Genomic DNA, 25559 nt, shown 5'->3' with positions numbered 1-25559 from the left:
TAAGATGCCACAGCTAGTACATACTAGAGCCAGGGTTTTAATTCAGGTTTGCTAGTTCCTTTCTACAACACTGTCTCCCAGAATGATTACATATCCAGAACCCTTAAAGAGAAAAACAGAATAAAGCCACAGCACTAAGACTATGAAAGTTCATTTTGAAAATGTGAGGCTCATTTAACCAAGAGCTCCTAATAATCACATTCCAACCAGACATTACCTCTAATTCCAAGGCTTCTGAGAGTAATTTCTGGGCGTTTTTCCTAAGTGCCTCGGTTTTGGAATCACTTCGGACTTCAATAGAAGGTCTATCTGCATGTTTCTCAATGAAAGTTCTCCACTCAGTGTAAACTTCTTTGGCAAGACAAGCCACTTCTGAATCTGAGTGTTGACGCATCTTATTCACCGTGTGACCTGGAGCAAGAGAAGAGAAATCAAAGGAAAGGCTGTTCTGTCTTCTGAAAAGTACAGGACTAGATGGACTGATGTGTGTATGGCACTTAGAAAGCCATTCACATCCCTAAGGATTTTAAGGCTCTTGTGCAAATGAAGACCATTTCTCAAAGACTGGGGTTACAGGATAATCACTAGGGGGAGAAGCACTGGACTAGCCAATGTATTAAGTCATAAAATAGAAACATGACCAAAAGATACTTACAACAGAACAACTAAGGTGCCAACACCTTAATCCAAAAATTGCAATAAAAGAAATGAAGTAAGCATTTATCTTCTTGGTACATATTATATTTCAGAACAACCAAATAGCTCTAGCTATTGAAGAAATGTTCTTTGTTGTTGTTGTTAGTCCTCACCCAAGGATATTTTCCATTGATTTTTTTAGAGAGAGTGCAAGGAAGGGGGAGAGTCAGAGAGAGAGAAACATCGATGTGAGAGAGACACATTGATTAGTTGCCTCCCGCATATGCCCCGACTGGGGTGGGGATTGAGCCTGCAACCAAGGTACATGCCTTTGACCAGAATCAAATCCTCGGTCAGTCCATGGGCCAACATTTTATCCACTGAGTCAAACTGGCTAGGGCGAGGAAATGTTCTTTATTCAGCTAATAAATGTGAAAAGATGGACAGAATTTAAAAAAAATAATTGTAGCCCATGATGAAATAATTCACTCAGGTGCTAATTATCAGTAGATCAATTCATTCAATAGAAGGTTGATGGGGAAATTTATAATAGAGGAATGAGCTGTCATGACCTGAACCACTGATCAATCAGCATCCTTGAGAGTGGCACCATCAGACACAGGTAGCACTTCACAGCCCTACCTATGAAGTATTCTTGCCCCTCCTCCCAGAGAAAAGATGAACCAGAATCCAATGAATCATTCAATGCTAACTTCCAGTTTATAGAAAATATGAGAGGCAGAGGAATAGGTTATAATATGAGGAAACAGACAAATTCAGAATGTGGCACATTCTACAGGACAACAGACCTGGTTTCTATAATAGTAAATGGCATTTCTTAAAAAGGGGAATAAGGTCACAGACTGCTTTAGATTAAAAGAGTCTTTTGAGTCCAAACTACCAAATGCAATACGTTTGGAACCCCTTAATGCCATCTTCTACGGAAGCCAGAGAGGTCTTTATTTAACTTTATTATTTTCTCTTTTTAGGGATATTTTTTTCTAAAACATAAACCTGACCATTTCACTGCTCTACTTAAATCTTTCAATTCTATATCCAAATTCATATCCTGCCACACAAGTCCCTTCAATCATCTGCCACCCTCCCACCTGCTTTCTAGCTTCATTTCCAGCTACCATCCTACTGTCATCTATACTCCAGCTACTTGTAGCTCCTAAAATACTTCAATATTTTGAAAGTCTCTGCTTTTGAACATATTTTCCAATAAACATTCTGTCTGCCTGGAATACTCTTTCTTCCCACTTCATCTGGTTAACTTCCATTCTGTCTTTAAGACTCAGTACAGGAGTCCCTTCTCTAGGAAGTCTTCTTTAACACCCCCAGGCTTGGTTGTAGGCCTCCTCTGTGCTTCCTTAGCACCTTGGGCTTCTGTTTATCACAATAATTATTATAATTAGTTGCCATTAGATCAGTTATCTCTCTTGTCCACCAAAGAGAGCTCCTTGAGGTTAAGAGCTGTGATTTGTTCATTTCTGTACCTCTAGCAAACAGCACCATGGCAGGAGCTAGGGATCAGTAAAGTGGTTCGATAAGTGTTGTGGAGAGATAGGCCCACATGAAAAATAACATATTTTTACTAAAATATGTAAAACAAGGGGAAAACTATCATATTATATGATGAAAAGTTAGTAAAAGAATGCCAATACTGAAGCTAATTTGTAAATGTAATGTAATCTCAATAGGCTGTTTGTATTAGAAGACAACCAATATTTATAGACTTATTATAGAAATATAAATGGGTAAAAGTCTAAAATATTTTAGAAAAGAGGAATTATCAGCATTTAGCCTTATAAGATATTAGAGGCTTGGTGCACGAAATTCATGGAGAGGTAGGGTCCCTAGGCCTGCCCAGAGATCAGAGCCAATCGGGGCCTTCCAGCTGTTGGCCAGGGCCTTCCTTCATCCACACCGCCCTCTGGTGGTCAGTGTACATCATAGTGAGCAACTGAACTCCTGGTCTCCCGGTCGAACACCCAAGGGGACACTCTGCACATTAGCCTTATATATAGAGAGAAGATTAGGACATATTATAAACAATAACAGTTAAAATTATATGAACTAGCACCAGAAAATAAACCTAATGGATAAAAAAATGAAGCACAGAAATAGACCTCATTATATACAAGAATTCAATATATACTAAAAACAGCCATCATTGAAAAAAGGGAAGCAGAAAACGGATTTAAATTTGGGGAAATAGTCAAAACCATTTGAAAAGTTTATCAGCTTATGCCAACTGTCTAGCCCAGTGGTTGGCAAACTCATTAGTCAACAGAGCCAAATATCAACAGTACAACCACTGAAATTTCTTTTGAGAGCCAAATTTTTTAAACTTAAACTATATAGGTAGGTACATTGTTATTAACTTAATTAGGGTACTCCTAAGCTGGCCTTTGCTAAAAACGTCCTCAATCTGATTGAGGTACGTTCGCTGAGGTCGACCCCTTCCAACTCTCCCATCCACACTCGTCTTGTATACTTGTTTCATCTATCTCCTTTCCGAAAACCAACTTCTACACATGGACCACGAAGTTTGAATCGCACTGTACGTGCGTGTCCGCACGTGGTATTTTGTGGAAGAGCCACACTCAAGGGGCCAAAGAGCTGCAGGTGGCTCACGAGCTGCAGTTTGCTGACCACTAGTATAGCCTAACACTTAATGATTCCCTTACCCTCCACATTTGCTAAAGGCCCATCTCTGTATGCTAGGCACTAGTCATGCAGGGCTGAACAAGAATATGCTCTTGCTTTTAAGATTCTGTGAAGGGCCCTAGCCGGTTTGGCTCAGTGGACAGAGCGTCGGCCTGCAGACTGAGGGGTCCCGGGTTCGATTCCGGCTGGGGGCATGTGCCTTGGTTGCGGGCGCATCCCCAGTGGGGAGTGTGAAGGAGGAAGCTGATTGATGTTTCTCTCTCATCGATATTTCCAACTCTCTATCCCTCTCTCTTCCTCTCTGTAAAAAATCAATAAAATACATTAAAAAAAAAAAAGATTCTGTGAAAGGCATCCTGCAGGTGAAAAAGAAATATAACTCTGAAGGGAAGACAAGAGTCTTTAACTTCTCACTCTAACCAATTATCTACCTAGAAATTTCATCTAGCCATTCTACTGCTCAGGGAAAGGAATACATCAACACTCCTCACAAGGAGAGGAAGAGAAATATGCAGAACACTAGGAGTAAATGTCTCCAGTTGCTTCCTAGCTGGCAATGCTTAGCGAGGTGTTCTAATACACACATCACTTAAAAGTGGTCACTACTCAATACTTTCCTTTTCTGAGCAGAGTTCTCTATATTCTTGAGATTATTCATTTAGCAAGCAAAATTTTGTTGGTCACTGTTATAGATGCTAAAAATACAAAGATGAACAAGACACTGGAGGACCTCAAGACCTAAATTCAGGGCATTTTAATACTTTTACTAAGTACCTACTTTAAGCCTGGTGCTGAGGGTACAGAGATGGAAAAGACCCAGTCCCTGGAATTTAACCTACACTCACCTTGTGCCAAGGTGTGCAAAGAAGATATGTGCACAAAAATATTTATTCCAGTACTGTTTGTGATAGTAAAAAGCTAAAAGCTCATCATTAAAGGCTCACTTTGTTAAATAAATTATAGTCCACTCAAACAATAAATATTTTGCAATTATTAAATACTAGAATAGCTCAACATGTAATAACATAGAAAGATGATTAATTTATTCAGTTAAGTGGAAAAAACAGGTTCTCAGAACATCCACAGTATGAGCCAATATTTTTTTCAATTACTTTTGTGCACACATATAAACACACATGTGTTTATTTGCAGAGGGAAAAGTCTAAAAGAATTTACAATGAAATTATTAGTGAGTCTCCTCTGAGTCATGGGACTGGGTGTGCCTATGCAGTCCAGCTCACAATCCTGTGGGTGGGCTCAACCTGTACGCAATCCTAACAGTGCGAGCTGTGCTGTAATAGAGGTGCATTCAGGCTCAGGCTGCTTTGGAACAGAGATCCTTCTGTCTATCTGTTCCCAACCTTACGCTCTTCTCTCTCCAAGAAAGGCACTATTGATCCAGCTTTATACATGAGAACTGAAGACACAGAAATCCCTCAGAGTCCTCTATTTGTCGAACCAATGGACCTTCTCCAACCTCATGTACCTCATCCTTCAATAGCATCTGACACTGCTGCTTTCTTCATTCTGAAATATTCTCTTCCACTGCTCTTTGAGATACCACCTGTTACTGTTTCTCTTCTTCCTTCTCTATCTCTTCTGCTGGCTGCCTGCTCAACCTTTATCTGTGAACCCCAGCTGGGGCGTTGTCCTTGGGCTCTTCTCTTGTTTCTCCACCTGCCTTCCCTGAGTAATCCCACCCACTCCTGTGGTCCAATTACTATACGCATGCAGATGACTACCAAATATGTATCTCTAGCCCAAAGGCTCTCACTGAGCACAAGACCCAAATTCCAATCCCCTTTGGACATCTCTACTTGCTTATTTTGCAAGCACCTCTAACTCAACATTTCAAAAATGGAAATGGAAATCATTATTATCCCCATCAGTCCCTCACACAATGGCACCACCATTCACCCATCATATTAGGCTCCTTAACATCTATTATATCTTTCCCTTTTCCTCCTCAGCTCCCTCTTCATCCTCACTGCTGCCCTGTCCTCATCACCTCTCCACAGGTCTATTGCAATGATTTATTAACCAACCTTTGTTCACACCCAGTCTGGCTTTCTCCAATTTAACCTCTATACTGATGTCAAAAATAACCTTTTAAAACACAATTTGATCATATCATTCCCTTACCAAAAACTCTTCAGTGGCTCTCTCCACTGCCCTCAAATTAATTTCTAAGTATAGCATTCGAGTTCCAAATGACCTGAACTCTTTGGCCTTACCTCTCACCAGGTCACCCTCTTTTCTGCCTCCCCTCAAACCCAGCCCTCCTACCCCTTTATCTCCACGCACTAAGTTCTAGCCAGAGAGCAGCCTGCACATCCTTGTTTGGTTCGGGCTGTCTGACCTTCTTACAGTTCTGTGCCTTGGCTCACTGTTGCCTCTGCCAACAATGTTTAAATGCTCACTTTCCCTTCTAAACTGCAAACATCTGGGGGGCAGGAGCCATACCTTACTTCAAGTTATATTCCCAGCTCCCAGAATAGTGCCTCGCACAGAATAATAAATATATGTTTGCTGAGCTCAATCACAGTTAAATTAAAATTTTTAAATTTAGCTTTCAAATTGTTGAATATAGATGCAATTGATTGGTAAAAATCACACAATTGCAAACAAAATAATGGAATGATATTGTAAAGAATTGAACCCAAAGGCACTGGGGAAATCAAAAGCTCCTAATTCTTACCCATTGCTAAGAATTCTTTCTGCTTACTACTCCAGATTTCATATGAATTATTTAATTTTTATAACTAAATGAATTAAATACTATTTGTATATCTCTCTTTACAAATACAAAACTGAAGGTCAGCAAAATAACATGCCCCAGGTCTCACAGCTAGTAAGTGTGGAAGCCAGGATTTGAAACAAGCGGCCTGACTCCAGGGCCTGTACACTTAATCCCCTAACACTCTGCATTTCCCTGTTATTAGGGACTGGAACACAGGGAGTGATCAACAAGGCTCTTTGAGATAATGTTCACCTTCTTGTTCTTCCCAAATCAGAAGAGCACAGGACTTGAGAGGTTGCCATATGCTTAAGATTTCATCTCTCCGGCCAAGGCAGTGGAGTCCATGTTTCTTGCCTGCAGGGGGCAGTACACTCACAGATAACTCTCTCAGGAGCCCCACCCAGACTGGCCAGGAGGCCCTGCCAATACAAGGAAACCATCCCAGGAAGGGAAAGGCTATAAGATTGGTTAGCAAGAGGAAGGAGTCTCCAAAAAAAAAAAAAAAAAAAAAGTGACAGCAGGAAAGGCAGTCTGGACAGGAAAAGAGAAGTGGGGACAGGAGGAGGGTGGAGGGAACCCTCTTCTAGAAAAAACAAGACAAAAATAATAAATTTTAGATCACAAAAGGAATTTTGTGGTAACAATAATGATGACAGTTAACCATTGTGCTAAATAAATGCTTTACATACCTTAACTCATTTACTCCTCAGGACAACCCTATGGGGTAGGTGCCGTTGTGATTCCCCATTTTATAGGTAAAGAACCCAAGGAACTAAGGGATTAAGTAACTTGTGAAGGACATGGCAGGACCAGATTTCAAATGTAGGCAATTCGGCTCCAGCACTCACGCTTTAACCCTATACTATACAGTTCTACCTCCTCTGATTCAGATGGAAAAAAAATGAGTATCCATGACCTTTCCCCAAGGTCACAAGTTGGTCAGTAGCTACATCAAAAAAGTTAATGATCTGCAAAAAGTCATTATTTGCTCCATGAACTTTTATGTTTTAAAGCAAACAGTGCCACTGGCTGGTCTTATGATCTAGGTTAAGTCCTCTGGGTTTAAGGGTAGGGGGTTTCTGCTTACCAGCACATTAAGCCAAATTCCCTGCAGGAGCAGTCTTTCACTCATTTAACAAACATTATCAGAGGCTAGGTATGTATCAGGCCCTGTGCTGGACATTGGGATAGAATGTTGACCAGATGCAGCTCTGTACTCTAGGAGCTCCAGGTAGGTCTAAGCACAGGAGAAGACACCTAAAGAAACAAATGCATGGAAGTGTTACAGGTCCTAAGACAGTACTGAAGGGGGAACCCCAGGGAGGGCCAAAAGGACAGAGGAGTCAATTAAGCTAGCAAAGGTGTCACCAAATACCAAGAAACAGGCAAAGTTTTATCCTGAGTCTTACCAATGACTCAAGGAGACCATGACTCACAGAAGTAGAGTGAACAAAATCGCAGAACCTGAAATGGCATAATTTGAGGGCTTGTGGCAGACAAAATAATGGTCCCCAAAGACAGCCAGGTCCTAATCCTCAGAATCTCTGAATATGCTACTTTACATAGAAAGAGACTTTTGCAGATGTGATTAAAATTAAAGACCCTGACATAGGATGGATTATTGGTGGGCCCAATTTAATCACACTCCTTAAAGGTGAAGAGACAGAAGGGTGGGTCAGAGAGATGAGATGTGAGAAGAATTTGACCCCCCAGCTCTGGAGATGGAGGAAGGGAACCACAAGCTAGGGAATATTCGTGGCTTTTAGAAACTGAAAAAGGCAGGGAAACAGATTCTCCAGAGTGGAATGTAGTCTTGATTTTAGCCCACTGAGACCCGTACTGAAATTCCTTTTTATTTTAAATTGATTTTTAAAGAGAGAGGAAAGGAGAAGGATAAAGAGATGGAAACATTAATGAGAGAGAAAGATCAGATTGGCTGCCTCCTGCACAACCCGCATTGGGGATCGAGCCTGCAACCTGGGCATGTGCCCTGACCGGGAATTGAAGAGAAAACATTGATGTGAGAGAGACACATCAACTGGTTGCCTTCCACATGCACTCTGATGGGGGCTAGGAACCGAACCTGCAACCCCTGACTGCGCAGGCCGACGCTTTAACCATTGAGCATCGTACTGAACTTCTGACCCACAAAACCATCTACACTAATAATCTACATTAATAATAGACAAATATGTAAACTGACAGTACCTTCTCGACACCCCAAGCCAATCAGGAGTGAGTATAAAATTAACCCGACAAAGATGGTGGGCCTGTGGGCAGCGCACACATGCACAGGGGACGAATGGCTGGGGAGCAGGGCGGGGCACTTGCATCATCGCCATGGTGACGACGCTGGTGTTCTGCCCCGCCCCAGCCGTTCTGGGCCTCTGGGCAGCGTGGGAAGGCAGAAAGGCGGCTCCAGCTGGAGCGAAGGCAGTGCCGGCAGCCAGGGGAAGGAAGACCCATTCTTGCATGAATCTTTGTGCATCGGGCCTCTAGTAAGATAATAAATCTGTGTTGTTTTAAACTACTGATTTTGTGGTAATTTGTTATAGCATTATTCACAGAAAATGAATACAGGAGTCCATAAGTAGTTCAAGATTGCTGACGAAATAGAAATCTATGGCACAACTTGAGACCAGAAGGCTATTTGAAAAGTCCTTGCCACTTATCCCATGTTCTTGGATAAGTAAAATCACATACCCATTCACTCACTCACTCACTCACTAATTTGTTCATTCAACAAACGTTTTTAGCTTCAAATAGATTGTTTCATCTGAATCTTGAAGGACAAGCAAAAGCTTGCCATAGACAAAGGTGCATTTTTAGGTTTCAGGAAGTGGCATGACATAAGAATATCTTAGCTTTGTCACTTACTTTTTGGTTTTCTGACCTGGGTAAATTACTTTAAACTCTCTAAGCCTCAGTCCTCCCATCTGGACAAAATAACAACCTTTACCTTCCAGAATTGGTATGTGGATCAAATGAGGTCATAGTTGGGAAAGCACTTAGTAAGTATAGGTTTTCTTGTTGTTAATCATAAATGAAAAATTATCTGAAATCAGATAAATATGGTTGACATAAAACTTCTCCCCGAATACTCATTCACACAGCATTGTAAAGTGGAGCATGCTTGCTCACTAGGTTGAGAGTACAAGGCCTAACTCCACTGCCTCCTCAGCCATCTACTTGATACTTCTTACCCACTAGACTCCTTTAAAGCGAAAGTATGCAGTCACAGAGGCCCCATTAAGTGCCAAGTCCAAAGGCTTTTGCCCAGTGAGGACACGCATTTCCCTTGCCTCTTAACACACTCTCCTCCTTGGCCTTCATGTCATAATATAAAAGACCTGGCACTCTTCCTCTCTACTCCCTCAGCCTCTTCACTGGCTCCTCTTCCTCCTCCCACTTCCCCACCATGGATCTTCCAAGTTCTATCCTTCAGCCCTTTGATCTTTTCTTTTACTCAGAGAACTCATCCACTTAGGTGATTTTAAGCAAATGCTTCCAGGCAAATGACTTCCAAATATGTATTTTTAGTCTGAATCTCTCATATGAACTTCAGTCCCACATCTCCAACTGCCTGCTGGACATTTCTACCTGGAGAGTTAATGTCAGAGCAAAACACTAGGGGCACTGACTAAAATGGGAATACTAGGAGAAAACTTTGTATTTGAGGCACAAAAGAAATGGCACTAAATTCTGTTTAAAAGAGGGGAGTTTGAGCAGATGGCAGAACCCATAGAGATGGTCCAATAAAATAAAGGCACATATGGCTAGGGTCCAGGGCACAACAGCAGCCTGCTGCCAACCAAGAAATAACTGCCCCAAGAGACCGGGCTCTCACTATATCTCTGGTGCTAACTCACTGTGTGGCCCTGGATAAGTCACTTTATCTCTCTGAGTCTGTTTCCTTCTTTGTAAATTTAGGTAGCCCCCTAACCAGTTTAGCTCAGTGAATAGAGAATCGGCCTGCGGATTGAAGGGTCCCGGGTTCAATTCTAGTCAAGGGCACATGCCCAGGTTTCGGGCTCAATCCCCAAAAGGGGGCGTGGAGACAGCCGATAATGATTCTTTCTCATCATTGATGTTTATCTCTCTCTCTCCCTCTCCCTTCCTCTCTGAAATCAATAAAAATATATATTTTTAAAAATTTAGGCCCAGCTGGCATGGCTCAGTGTTTGAGCATCGACCTATGAACCAAGAGGTCACAATTCCCGGTCAGGGCACATGCCCAGGTTGCAGGCTTGATCACCAGTGTGGGGCATACAGGAGGCAGCCAATCAGTGATTCTCTCTCATCATTGATGTTTCTATCTCTCTCCCTTCCTCTCTGAAATCAATGAACACATTTAAAAAAATTTAGGTAGCTAAATGGATTTAAAAGTATTATGACATTGACATTTACAAAGTTCAGAAATAGAAAAATATAAGATCTCAACAGTAAATGGACAAAGAACATAAGCAATTCACCAAAAAAGACAAAGTGCCAATAAATACAATTCATTCTCTACAGCAAATGAAAACAAGATGCTATTTTAACCTATTTAATTAGTAAGATTTTTTTAAAAAAATGGTAGGAATATAAATTGGAATATGTCTAAAAATCTAAGATTAAAAAATGGACCAGGGCGGAAGATACATATCCAAGAGCTGTCTGAATTGAGGTCTCAGTTATGTTCTACAGCAGCAGCAAGACTGAGGTCGGAGTTTTACGGAAAAGCAACCCTGATAGGGAATAGGGAACAAGGACTGAGGAAACAGAGACGGCAAGAAACAGGAATATAAAAAGCTAGAAAAAGTCACAGAAAAAATCTTGTTTGACCTTGTCATTTTCATTCATTTGATGAATATATCCTGCACTCTTGCTATATGCCACACTAATGCTTGAAATGCATCACTAAATAAAATGTGTTACACAGTCCTGCTGCCTTGGGTTCCTGTTTAGTAAATAAAGTAAATAAATAAGTAATTACAAACTCAGGCAGGATATGAAGTAAATAAACATTTAAAAAATAGATAAAGAATTGGCAACATGTTCAGTGTCATTTATGTTGACAGAAAAAAAGATCAATCAATGGTCTAAAATTCATGGTTCTGGGAAGATGAGAAATGAGACAAGACTACTGGACTTGGATAGAATGAAATCACTCATGTCCTGAGAGAGCATAATAGTGGTTGTGAGAGAAGTCGGCATGGAAAGGGTTGAATGAAGAAGGAATGGGAGGTACAGAAATGGAGTTGAGATTATTAATCATTTTTACAGGAATCTGGCTATAAAGGGAAGAAGAGAAACAAGGTGTCTGTAAGAGATGGCAAAGGCAATTAAAGGAAAAGACCTGGGACTATCTGAAGTCAGGAAGAACCAGCAGAAATGGTATGAGAGACATCTTGGCCTCTTCATCACCACAGTCGATCCTTACTAAGTCTAGTCCATTCCCCCGGATAAGGTCTCTCTACAAACCTGTTAATTAACAAGTTAGACTCTCTCCTATTTAAGAAATGACAACTTTCTTCAACCCCACATTCCCTTTCCGATATTGCCATCTCTCTTTTTCCTTTCAATATGAAGCTTCTTGAAAAAGTTATTTTCAATTTCATTTTCTTACCTCCTTCTCATTCAACCTTCTGCCCCAAACCCTGACAAAATCTAACTTGCCATTTCATGACAGCATTCTCTCCTGTTTCCCTTGTCACACCTTCTCAGTCTCCTTCTATAAGTCTCTTAAATACTGGTGTGCTTCAGGATTTTGGATTTAGCTCTATGCTTTTCTTAAATACACTCCCTGGGCAAGCTTATATTCCCACTAGGGGCCCAGTGCACGAATTCGTGCACCTTGAAAGGAACTGTGGGTCACGAGGCTGCGGTGGGCACAGGGGTGGGTCTTGGCTCATCCTCTGAACCCCCACCTGACCCCTCCCGCCATGGCCCCCAGTCCTGTCTGTCTGCAGCCACTGCCACTCCCATGAGCTGATGGTGCCGGCCCCACTCACATCTGCTGACAGCACAGAGTGATTAGGGCTGGCGCCATCAGCGGGTATGAGCAGCAGCTCCGGTTGGCAGCGGTGCGAGCAGGGCCAGCGCTGGCAGCAGGTGTGAGTGCTGGGCGGGACCATGGTGCGTGGGAGCAAAGAATTTTCAGTAACACCAGAGGCTCGCCCCGATGACAGCAACCAGTACCCCACCTTGGTCTGGTGCCCCCGCTCACCTACTCCATCATCCCATGGTGGCCAATGCCCACCATGATCCGAGCGCCCCCTGGTGGTCAGTGCATGTCATAGCAACTGGTTGTTTGGTTGTTCGGTTGTTCCACCATTTGGTCTATTTGCATATTAGTGTTTTATATATATAGATTGCCTAATTTCTAACTATATGCTGCTGATAACTCCCTGTATATACTTAGTCTCTCTTTAGCTTCAGCCTTGTACATACAACATTCTATTGGACATTTCCTCTTGGATGTCACTAGTATGTCATACACAGTAAGTCTAAAACCGAATTTATGAATCTCTCCACCTCCAAACCTGCTGTTCCCTATCTTAATGTGTGGTACTGACATCCACCTGCTTGGCTATAACAGAAATCTAGGCTTCAGCCTTCACTCCTTTATCTTCATTCCCGTCATCCAATCAATCTCTACGTCCTTTGGGATTTTATTCCACTTGCGGCTCTTGATTCGAACCACACTTCTCCATCCCCTCGACTACTACCCTACCCAGGCCACTCTAATTTCCAACCAGATGTTTTAATTGCTTCTAGGTTTGCTTTTCTCCAGTACTTTCCCACATGGTAGCCAGTATATTTTTTTTCTAAAATGCAAATATGACTATGTCACTCCTCCATTCAAAATCCTCCAATAACAATCACTTACTATTTTTAGCGTCTTGGGCTTCATAATGGACAAAAACTATCCTTTCACTGCAGTAAAACTAGATTCTAGATAAAAACTACCTAATTCCCTCTTCCAAAAAAGTAAGCAGAGGCCAAAGGGATAGGCTCAGGGATGGGGAGGGTTAAACAAAGGGCTGATGTAAATAGCAATGCTGCTGAAATACTTACTTTTGGGCCAGTGGTGAAGTGGGATAGCTAATCATGGGATCCAACTGAGCTAAGATCCTTGAGAAGTGTGCTAAAGTATTCCAGATCAGAAGTGACCCTTCACTATTGGCAGAAACAAAAAAAAAGAAGGAAGCTAATTCCCTCTAGAGCAGCGGTTGCCAACCTTTCGGACCTCATGTACCACCAGTGAGTGGTCCATGGACCAATGGTTGGCAACTGCTGCTCCAAAGGTTTCCTTAAACCAGCTGTCGCCAACTTTTCAGACTTCATGGACCACCAGTGGTCTGCAGACCACCGATTGGTGACAGCTGCCCTAGAGGGAAGCTTCTCCAATTTAGTCCCACTAAATTCCCATAGATTGAAAGAAAACAATGCACTCACAATTAACAAATACATGGGAAGGCAAGCACCATGAGAGTCAGTAGAAACAATAAACAACAGATTTAAACCCGCAAGGACCACAAATATTAGAAGAGTCAGATTAAAAAAACAGAAGAACTACACATTAAGTTTCAAGTAATAAAAGGCACAATCATAAGTATGTACAAATATTATTTAAAAGAGACAGATTTAGAGTAAAAAGGAAACTTATAAAAATGAAAGATAGTTTTTGAGATAAAGAACTCAATGAATAGGTTAAATAGCAGATTAGAGTCAGCTAGAAAGAGAACTAGTGACTTGGAAGACATATATCTGAAGAAACTGCCCAGAATTTTATGAGAGACGAGATTAAAAAAATATATATGACAAACAAGCTAAGGGATATGGAAAATAAAAGGTCTAACATACTTCTAATTACAGAATCCCAGAACAAAGAAATAGAGTGTAAGAAAGGTGCTTTTGAAGGGATAATGACTGCTAAATTTCTACAAATGAACACAAATCTGCATGTCTAAGAAGTATAATATACTAGGTTAAATAAAAAGAATGCATTTTGCCCAGCCAGTGTGGCTCAATGGTTGGTTGAGCGTTGACCTATGAATCAGGAGGTCCTGGTTTGATTACTGGTCAGGGCACATGCTAGGTTATGGGCTCAATACCCCAGTAGGGGGCAGCCGATTAATGATTCTCTCTCATCACTGATGTTTCTATCTCTTCCTTCCTCTCTGAAATCAATAAAAATATATTTAAAAAAAGAAATACATGTTGTAGTAGCCAGTCTACAAAATAGCATTCAATGATCTTCACCTCTTGGTATTTATAACCTACTAGGGGCCCGGTGCACAAAATTCGTGCACTAGGTGTGTGTGTGTGTGTGTGTGTGTGTGTGTGTGGCGGGGAGGGTCCCTCAGCTCAGCCTGCCCCCTCTCACATACTGAGAGCCCTCAGGCGTTGACCCCCATCACCCTCCAATCGCAGGATCGGCCCCTTGCCCAGGCCTGACGCCTCTGACAGAGGCGCCCTGGATGTGGTTCTGGTGAGGGGCTCTGGCCAGGGAGCACGAAGGGTTCCTGCTGCTAACGTCGGAAGTGCTGTTCGTGGTGAGTGTCAGCGAGGACACGCAGCAGCAGGCCTTCCCCGTCATGGAGATCGACTGTGCACAGTACAGCATGCAAAACAACCTGCTCATCCTGCAGCTCAAGCAGCCAAGAGCAGCCTGTGATGTGGAGGTGGACCAAGTCCGAGAAAGACTGTCGGAACAGCAGTACAACAGGCTGGTGGACTACGTCACCAAGACGTCTTGCCATTTGGCCCCCAGCTGCTCTTCCATGCAGACACCGCCATGCCCTGTGGTGCCTGTGGAACCGCTCCCCTCCAACGTGAAAACATACCATTACCTGGTCGACCCGCATTTTGCTCAAGTCTTCATCAGTAAGTTCACCATGGTGAAAAACAAAGTCCTGAGGAAGGGGTTCCCGTGAGTCCCCTCGCCTGAGGTACCAGTTCCTGCTTATGCAGCATCTGTTTTAATAAGAAACCTAAATAGCTCTTATGTACACAAGGCCAACACCTTTCTACAGTAACTTTTTGGTCTCTTCTAAAATTAATTCAGATTCGTCCACCCTAAAACTAAGATACTTGAATAAAATGGAGTGAAAAACCTTTTTCCATTTGGGGACAGTTGACTAACAGAATCCTGTGGGCTGCAGTCTTACCACAGTTGAAAATACATTCTTTTTTGCTCTATGATATTTGCTACAATTTTTACTATAATGAGGATCTATTAACACTCAGCTAATGTAAAAGATGGTCAGGCCTTAGAATGGAGAGACATTGAAACATCATTTCTAATGACATTGTCTTTGCTGAATACCCTGATCTGCAAAAGTTTGGTCTCTTTAAATGAAATTAAGTATTTAGGATTTTATTGTTTAACTTGTTAAATCTGTTACTTGTAGGTGCTGGTATTCTTTAAGTGAAAGCTGCTGTGTATATTCCTTAAAGTCTGCATTTTATTGAATTTACCAAGCATTCTGATGCCTGTCCAGGTACATTCTGGAAAAATGTGTTTCTATTTTGTTTTAATAGTCACTTTTTTCTTCCTGCTTTCCCTTTCGCCTCCCTGCATTGTGCCTACATATGCAAATTAACCGCCATCTTTGTTGTCAGTTAACTGCCATATGAGTTGGCAGTTAATTTGCATAGAGCCCTGATTAACCAATGAAAAGGGTAGCGTCGTACGCCAGTTACCATTTTTCTCTTTTATTAGTGTAGATATGTAGTTGTCTCTCAAACTGTACCAGGGCTGGTCTGTGTGCCGGACAGAATATGACAGAAGTGATGGTATGTCACTTCTGAGATTAGGTTATAAAAGACACTGTGTAGCTTCATCTTGGTGGTTCGCCCTTGGATAACTTTTTCTGGAGAAAGGCAGCTGCCATGTCATGAGCAGCCCTAAGGAGAGGTTCATGTGATGAACAACGGAGGCCTCCTACCAGTAATCCTGAGAGTGAGCCATTTTGAGTAGCTCTTTAAGCCCTGGTCAAACTTTCAGATGACTACAGCCACAGACAATAGCTTGACTGAAACCTCTTAAGAGACTGTGAGCCAGAATCATCCAGATAAGCAGCTCCCAGATTCCTGACTCTCAGAAAAATTGTGTGAGATAACAATACTTAAGCTGCTAAATTTGGGGGTAACTTTTTATACAGGGATAGATAACTACTACACATGCTAAGACCAAAGAGTTTTGAATGACTTACAAAAGACCTTCTCCATCTGGTCCAGCCTGGCTCTCCAGCTTCACTTCAAACACACCAAACTTCTTTTAATTTCTGCAATGCATCCTGTTCTCTCCCACCTTCAGCCCTGTGTGCAAATCGCATGTACAGCCCCTGCCTGACACATTCTTCAACATCTTCTCTTCTACTTTCAATATATATATACTCCTTAAGCTAACTTCTCCCGATCATTAGAGCAAACATCACATTGTCTGACAGTCTTGTTAAATTGGCTGTCCTTCCATTAGACTGCAGGCTTCAAAGTGGCATGGACAATACCGGTCTCCATTATTATGCCAACACAGTTCCTAGCACAAAGAAAGCACTCGGTAAATACTGGTCTCTTATAGCCCACAGGATAAGGACAGGCAGGAGGCTAAAGATGGAAGAATGTAAACATGCTCAGGCAATGATCCAAATGAATCTTCAGCTTAGCAACTGTTGCAACTACAAAAAAATCAAGAAACCCCTATATTCTATTCAACCTCACTTTTAGGGAAGGCTTGGGTAGGGTCAAGACTCAACACTTGGATGGTTTCCAGCTCCTCTCAAGTCAAGCCCCTTTTGTGGTTTCATTATGATCTTTGAATTGAAATCTCTGATCAGACACACCCATTATTGAAAGCATACTCACAATTTACTCAAAGAAGTAATAGAAAGGATTTTTTAAAAATTCTCACGTTCTATATTTGTAGGACAATTCCAGCCTATTATGTTGATATTTAAGCTCTGATCATAAATGGTAACTGTGGCATGTGCCTAAATATGAACATATATATACATATATGTAAATATATACAGGTCATAAAATATTAATCACTAGTACCCTCTACTGGTGGAAATACCTTATCTGCCCATATGAATGGTCTTATTGCCCTCTAGTGACCACAACCTATAAAGAGAAAATCCACCAGCAGATGGGAGCATTTCCTTGGCTATAATGATAGGGTTTTATGTTCTTTAAGCATCTAATTTTCTCAGATTCTGGTTTATATTACAGGGGTGCAACTCTCAAGACTCTTGGGGGGCTCTCTGGGGGATTTCACACAGCTCCTGCCAGCTGTTAGCGCCAGTGTGAAGCTGCTCTCTCTCCTGCCTCTCATGAACAAGAGGTCAAGAGGAGGCAGAGAAGGCAATAGCTGCACTAGTGAGGGCAAGAACAGCAGCTGTGAATGACTACCCTGGACTCCCTGGGGAGTTGGGAGCAGCTTGAGGAACACATGTTGGTCCTCCCTTGCAGATTATTCACAGTTGTGTACTATACTAAAATAGCAATTCAGTGCGGTCCCTGATTTATCTTTTAAATATCTCTAATGCCATAACAAATGATGTAGCAGCAAAGGATGCTATCATTTTGTTTTTATAAACCATGCTTTGCAAGTTATTTCTACTCAAGACAGAAAAGCCAAGTCTCTTTAAAGATTGAACTGAAATGTCACTTCTTCTATGAAGCCCTTTCTAACTCCCCAGGTGCAAATGACTACTCTGTTCTTTATGCCAGCATACACCTTGTATAAATCAGAATGGTACCACAGATATAATTTCTATTGTTTTTATTTATAACCTATAATTTCTTACTGTTCACATTTGTCTACATGCTTATTTCTCCACCAAACCGTAAGTTCTTTGAGATCATGAATCATGTCTTACCCATTTTTGCACACCCAGCATCAAACTCACTCAAAATGTCATCCATAGATCACTGCAGTTACTAGTCCAGGCAATAAACTCAGAAACTGAAGCATTAGAAAATTTTATAGCAATTTACAGAGTAATTCTACATCTGTTGAATCTAATAATAAAAAGGTAGGGCTTGTATTTTGTATATTTGAATTTTATTTTTCTGGTAATTTTTACCATATATTATGAAAGTACTGGTCTGCAACCAATGGAAACTTTTTAAAACAACAGTCCCTTACCATGGATAGTTTGAGAAAGCACTGATATGATAGGTAATTTAATGTGTGAGGGAGGGAGGAAAGGAAGAAGGAAAGAGACAAAATATAAGTACTCTGCATAATATTCAGGAGAAACATACCTATCCTTGTTGATTTTAACACTTCCTTGGAGGGTATTTTCTTCTTTAATTCTCGTAAGGTTTCAACTAGATTCTCTTTGGTTTGATTAGGAAGCTCCAACATAGTTTTCCATCTTTTTATGTCTTCTACAACCACAACTCTCTGGGAAAAAGAAACGTCATTTGGAAAATGGAACATTTTCATTATAAAGACATCTGCCTTCACCTGAGCTAATGGGGCTCCTATTGACAGATGAATTATTGATTATGACCTGAACCAAAGCACAGTGTGTGTGAAGCCCCAAATGATGGGTAATTGCTTAAAAGCAGGTCCTGCTTACTGCAAATCAGGAAGAGAGTTACATCTATTAGGAAAAGTGCAAGTTTTAATCTTACCATGTCAGATACCACTGGGCACTTAGCAGTGAGAAGCAATAAGGATGAGAAGAAAAGAAAAACGATGCTGAGGTGAATCAACCCTATAGCTTACTTAAGTGCTTTAATTCATAGATGAGGACAGAGAACAGAAAAGTCATAAAGACATATTTATTTCAACAATAAAAGCGCACTTCAACAGCTCCCTGCTTCCTAGATGAAGAACTAAAACGGTCTTGTTTGTGCCCTAACCGGCTTGGCTCAGTGGATAGAGCGTCGGCCTGCAGACTGAAGGGTCCCAGGTTCGATTCCGGTCAAGGGCATGTACCTTGGTTCTGGGCACATCCCCAGTGGCGGTTATGCAGAAGGCAGCTGATTGATGTTTCTCCCTCATCGACGTTTCTATCTCTCTATCCCTTTCCCTTCCTCTCTGTAAAAAAATCAATAAAATATATTTAAAAAAAATAAAACGGTCTCGTTTGAAGAACTTTTTAAAACTCTAAACACATAGAAAGGTAGAGTAATTCACTATTTATAATAAAAAAGTTAAGCCCTAGCCGGTCTGGCTCAGTGGATAGAGTGCCAGCCTGCGGACTGAAGGGTCCCAGGTTCAGTTTGAGTCAAGAGCAAATGCCTAGGGAGGCTCAATCCCCAGTAGAGGGCGTGCAGGAGGCAGCCAATCAATAATTCTCTCTCATCGTTGATGTTTCTCTCTCCCCGTTTCCCTTCCTCTCTGAAATCAATAAAAAAATACATTTTTTTGTTAACATTTTGCCCTTTTTTATAAATGTTAAAGTTAACATTTTGCCATTTTTTATAAATAAAACATTACCATTTTTCATTAAGTATAAAATTTTAACAATTAAGGAATCTGGGTGAAGGGATAGGAAAGTCCTTTGTTCTGTTGCAACTTTTCTGTAGTTTTGAAATTATTTCAACTAAAGAATTTTTTTAAGTAAACAAAGATAAAATAATAAAGTTGTTTTTATAATTAAAAAATCTTGCCCAGCTGGTGTGGCTCAGTGGTTGACCACTGACCTATGAATCAGGAAGTCCAGTTCAATTCTAAGTCAGGGCACATGCCTGGGTTGCAGGCTTGATCCCCAGTAGGAGGCATGTAGGAGGCAGCCAGCCAGATGATGATTCTCTCTCATCATTGATGTTTCTCTCTCTCTCTCTCTCTCTCTCTCTCTCACTCTCTCACTCTCTCACTCTCTCCATCTCGCTTCCTCTTTGAAATCAATTTTTTTAAAAATTTTGTCTTGACGGTTATTACCCTGGTGAGAGGGCCCAGTTAAGGAACGGAAGAGGGTATTGAGGGCTCCGGCATTCTGGTAATGTTCTGTTTCTTGATCTGGATACTGGTGACATAGGTGTGTTCACTTTGTGAAAATCTGTCAAGAGGTACACTCATGATTTGTCCACTTTTTTATAGGCATGTCATCCTATATAATAAAAGGCTAATATGCAAATCAACCAAATGGCAGGACAACTGCTCACTATGATGGGCACTGACCACCAGGAGGCAGACGCTCAACACAGGAGCTGCCCCCTCGTGGTCAGTGCACTCCCATAGGAGGAGCGCCACTCAGCCAGAAGCTGGGCTCACGGTTGGCGAGTGCAGCTGCAGTGGCAGGAGCCTCTCCTGCCTCCACAGCAGCACTAAGGATGTCTACCAGCTTGGGCTCGCTCCCGTGGGAAGCAGGCCTAAGCCATCAGTCCGATATCCCCCGAGAGCTCCTGGACTGCAAAAGGGCATAGGCTGGGCTGAGGGACACCCCCACCCCGAGTGCATGAATTTCATGCATTGGGCCTCTAGTAGTTCAATAAAAAGCAACAACAGCCCAACTGCTGTGGCTCAGTGGTTGAGGGTCCACCTATGATCCAGGAGGTAACAGCTGGATTCTGGTCAGGGCACATGCCTGGGTTGTGGGCTCGAACCCCAGTAGGGGGAATGTGGGAGGAAGCCAATCAATGATTCTCATCATTGATGTTTCTCTCTCTCCCCCTCTCCCTCTCTGAAATCAACTTAAAGTATATATGTATATATAAATATATAAAAGCAACAACAGCAAAAAAAGTCTCAACTTCCCCCCTGGTTGGGGTCTGCTTCCAGCCTAGCCGGCAGTGGTGGGAGGAGGATATGTCTGACTCTTCTACTTTCCCATCTTTGTTCTTCCTCCTATCCTATCTGCTTCTTTACTTTGGTCTCTAACTCTTCCAGGTTTGAAGCTAGGAAAAAGAGAGGCAAGGGAAGAAAAAGCCTTACTTTCTGTTGTGATGCCAATCAGGTTTTAGTGTTCTGAAATAGTCTCAATAGGAAGAAAGTATAAATATCATATCATTCCACACCTTGCTTTTTCACTCAATATGTTTTCTTTATTTATTCATACTGATATAAATAAAGCCAGATAATATACTTTAATAGTATTGGAGAGTATTCCATTATTTTTATATAGAAATGTCCTAAAAGTTGTAAAATCTATTCCCCTAATTAATATTTAGGATTGCAGATAGTGTGATTTAAGCTGTGTGTGTGTGTGTGTGTGTGAATGTGTATATATATATATGTATTTATAATCAGGATTGCAGATAGTGTGAGTTAAGCTATATGTATATATATATATCCTATATAATAAAAGCCCTAAGGATGTAATAACTGTAACGACCACCAGGGGCCAGCCACTCAACCCAGGAGGCGGGGCGGGTGGCACAGTGAGTCCTGGAGGTGCATGCTATGGCCCAGGGATCCCAGGAACTGCAAGCCCAGAGCTTGCTTTCCAATTTAAAAAAATTTTGAAAAAAAACAACAACAAAAAACGGCTGACACTGCCACCCTGGAAAGAATGGCTCCAGGAGGGAAAGGCCTCCCCAGGCCCCCCAGGCTCTACCTGGCCTGGCTGACCCACTGCGGGCTCACAGGGACTCAGGCAAGCGGCGGATGGTGGCTACTGCTGCTGCGAAGGCCGGGCTGAGGTTCAGGCAGCTGCAGTGGCTGTGAGGGCCAAGGCTCAGGCAGCTGTGGCGGCTGGCAGTAGCAGCAGCAGCAGCAGAGGCATGATGGGGGTGTCACCTTCCCTGATCCGCTGGTCGCTTCCCGCAGAGGGAGGCCCGACTGTGGCTTAGGCCTGCTCCCCCGCCTCCCCACATCAATAGGACATTCCCTGAGGGCTTCTGGATTGTGAGTGGGGGAAGGTGGGGCTGAGGGACCCCTCCCCCGCAGTGCATGAATTTTCATGCACTGGGCCACTAGTACATATATATATATACTAGTGGGGGTGGGGGGGGAGTCCCTCAGCCCGGCCTGCACCGTCTTGCAATCCGTGAGCCTGTGGGGGATGTCTAACTGATGGCTTAGGCCTGCTCCCTGCTAAGCCGGCAGTCGGACATCCTAAGTGCTGCCACGGAGGCAGGAGAGGCTCCTGCCACCGCTGCTGCGCTCACCAGCCATGAGTCCGACTTCTGGCTGAGCGGTGCTCCCGCCATGGGAGCGCACTGACCACCAGGCGGCAGCTTCTGCATTGAGCGTCTGCCCCCTGGTGGTCAGTGCCCGTCATAGCAAACGATCATTTTGTCATTTGGTCCATTTGCATATTAGCCTTTTATTATATAGCCCCATGTGTTCGTGTATAAATGTAAATATAGATATATATCTCCAGGCATAGTAATAAGTATGGAGTTCTACACTGTTATAGTTAACTCTTTTTTCACCCCAAACCCTGAGAAAACCACAATCTTCATGCTGTTTCCTTAGACTAATGAAATTTTTCTAGTTCATTTTTCTCAAACATGGTAGTCTTGTTTTGGCTCTCGGCTTCATATGGGGGTTATTAACCTGAGGATTTATGTGCAATCCCCGTACTGACCCTAAAACCCTAGCCCCTAAGCATTACATCTGGTTTCAATAGAACTATTCAACTTCAGCTCTGGGTTTGGATTTCCTCTTTCTTCCTGGCACCTGAGGATTTCTCCTTCTTGCTTTCAAATTCACCTCAGTATTAGAGACTTTTTTAAAAAATATGTTTTTATTGATTTCAGAGAGAGGAAGGGAGAGGGAGAGAAATATCAATGCTTAGAGAGAATCATTGATCAGCTGCCTCCTGCACGCCCCCTATTGGGGATGGAGCCCGCAACCCGGGCATGGGCCCTGACGAGGAATGGAACCATAACCTTTTTATTCATGGGTTAACACTCAACCACTGCGCCACACTGGCAGGGCTGTACTGGAAACTTTCTACATGGTTAGAATGAAGTGCAGGGTTTCACTCAGCTCATTCCAGCATATGGAACTAGAAGCCCAAACTCTTTAGTATGGCATAAAAGGCCTTACATGACTTGGCTCCTGACATCTAACAGCTTCATCATTTGCTCCAGATACATCAACCTAGTTAAAGCTACCTAAATGAGTCACAGTATTTTACACTCTTTGCCTGGGATGTTCTTTCTTCGCCTATTAATTTTTAAGACTCTCTTCAAGCATCACCTCTTCTATTAAGCCATCCTTGACTCCCTCCAAACACATTTGACCATATTCCTTTTTGGGTCCCTTTGTAGTCTGTACAGACTTCTGTTACTATATCTCTGCTTTCTGCATATATTTATCTAGAAGGCTGTCTTCCCCACTGGGCTATGAACAACTTGAGGGCTATCCCCAGTGCACAAAAACAAGTGTAACTCAACAACACCATTTCTACCCTCAAAGACTAAGTACAGCATCATTTTCAGATCTGAAATTTTAGGGCAGGAAAATAAAATATAGCAGTCAGTTCCAGAGCAGAAGAATTCCATAAATATCAAAGAATGCTTCCTTATTTCTATCGAAATGTGAACCCCAAAACATATATTTCAAATTTGTATCAGAATTATGGGAAGGAACAAGGGAAGTGAACAAGAAATACCAATGGGGTAGCTACAATTAGTAGTGGAATGGTTATTGCCAGAAAGAAGAGGTGTTCTCCAAAATACCATCTGGTCTTACAGTTGTGAATGGCTGAATTATCAAGTTTGACAAAACCAATTAAGGACAATACTCTCTCATAAGCAATAACATGAGCACCATTCCACTGGTGGGGCAAGGGACACATATTGGATAGTCAATCCTACAAAGGGAGGAAAGGTTTATAGAGCATTCTTACGTGCTAAACCTAAAAAGATTAGCATGTTCTAGAATCTTTTAGTAATAAAATCTCCTATTGCAACCAACACAAGAAATCACTTTCCCTTAAGGGAGTAAGAGATTATCCAAATTAAGCTTTACCATTCAAGTGTACACTACATGAGCTCTGGAGTATCACTTTCACTAAATGAGTTAAGGCTACGGCAAAATTACTTGTACCACACTGATAACAGAAGTACAATGGTCCTAATAACCTAAGATTTGTATACTTCCATTGCATGGCATTCCGAAACCTCCACTTTTTTTTAATAGTTCACCCTATAGGGGGCAGACTGTAGAATCAGATTGTCTCTGACCTTGAGCAAACTACTTAATCTCTCTGCCTTAGATTCTTCATCTGTAAAATATAAATGATAGCTCTGGCTGGGTGGACTTAGTTAGTTGGAGCACTGTCCCACACACCAAAAGGTGGTGTTTAGATTCCTGGTCAGGACACATATCTAGGTTGCAGTTTTGATCCCCAGTTGGAGTGGGCACGGAAGGCAAGCAATCAATGTTTTTCTCTCACATTGATGTTTCTCTCCTCTCTCTCTCTCTAAAAAACAATGAAACATATCCTTGGGCGAGGATTAAATAATCCATTTCACAGAATTTAAAGAGTTACTATATGGAAAGCACTTAACACAATGCCTGGCCCATAGAAATGGGCTCAAAAATGTTAGTAATACTCATTACTCTACTATCATCCAATCATCATTCTCAGCTCTAGTTCTAGTTTTATACAAGCCTCTCCTTTTCTGTACATGAAAAGAGGAAATAGCTATTTTTATTACATTCCGGGCACAATACTTAACCCTTTCAACATGCACTTATTTATTTAGCCCTTATAACAACACTGCAGGTTAGATATTATTTCTGATGTTACTGATGAGGAAATTGAGGCATGAACATTCAGCAAATTCTTGGCATTAAAATGTGATGCTAGCGTGTAGGACTAAATCATTTGGCAGAGAGTAGACCTAGCTAACACTCTAGAACTCACATTTAACTCAACTTGATTTTCATTTGTCATTGTGTACAAATGAAAGTAGGCAAGTGTGTGTGTGCACAAAGGAAAGAGAACAGCAAGTACCACTTACTGAATGGGTATCTGTCACTACTTCCCTCTGCCTAGCCAAATGTTTCCATCCCTTTGGGTGCTCTGACCAGTAAAAGAGACATTGAGCTCTCTCCTCTCTTAACTCTTAACCCTTTTTGTCTAAAAAACAATTTGTAATGGATCACATATGATTTTGTAACATTACTTAATAATTTCTTTTGCTATGATGCTCTAATAGGAAGTCCCATGATGATTCATACGTTGACTTTAAATTTCCCTTATGGTTCCCAGAGTACCTCAGCATAGTGCTGGGCATAAAGTTATCTCTATATATAAAACCTTAATATGCAAATAGACCAAACAGCCGAACAACCGGTCGCTATGACGTGCACTGACCACCAGAGGGCACATGTGGAAAATGGTGGGTGCCGGCAGCAGGCGGCAGAGCACAGAACATGGCAGGCATCAGCCTTGGCGAGGTGGTGAAGCAGGGCGCCAGACCAAGGCAGGGCACCAGTTGCTGTCATTGGGGCAAGCCCCTGGTGGTTACTGAAAATTCTTTCCTCCCGCATCCCAGGCACTCGCACCCACTGCTGGCACCAGATTCCTTTTGCTTCACCAGATTGACAGGTTTTCTTAAAACCTAGTGCCTTTGTTTTTGTTCCTTGACTTAAGGAAATATA

General features: G+C 42.0%; 1 protein-coding gene and 1 long non-coding RNA gene across 3 annotated transcripts in view; both read right to left on the bottom strand.

Moving 5' to 3' along the window:
• Nucleotides 1-25559, bottom strand: part of TCEANC2 (transcription elongation factor A (SII) N-terminal and central domain containing 2) — a 36954-nt gene that overhangs the window by 8718 nt on the left and 2677 nt on the right. For both annotated transcript variants that reach the window (XM_006768351.2, XM_015566962.1), the window contains exons 3-4: nt 18308-18449; nt 218-411 (exon numbers count right to left, since the gene is read on the bottom strand). In XM_006768351.2, the coding sequence (XP_006768414.1) occupies nt 218-411; nt 18308-18449 (336 nt within the window). The remainder of the gene's footprint in view (nt 1-217; nt 412-18307; nt 18450-25559) is intronic.
• Nucleotides 15390-18048, bottom strand: LOC107183869. Its single transcript, XR_001514676.1, has 3 exons — nt 18038-18048; nt 17159-17161; nt 15390-15580 (listed from the first exon to the last, which is right to left on the bottom strand). It is a non-coding gene; the product is annotated as an uncharacterized LOC107183869 (long non-coding RNA).

The sequence above is a fragment of the Myotis davidii genome, unplaced genomic scaffold (genome assembly GCF_000327345.1).
Source record: "Myotis davidii unplaced genomic scaffold, ASM32734v1 scaffold79, whole genome shotgun sequence".
Lineage (NCBI taxonomy): Eukaryota > Metazoa > Chordata > Mammalia > Chiroptera > Vespertilionidae > Myotis > Myotis davidii.
This window is presented reverse-complemented; position numbering and strand designations above follow the sequence as displayed.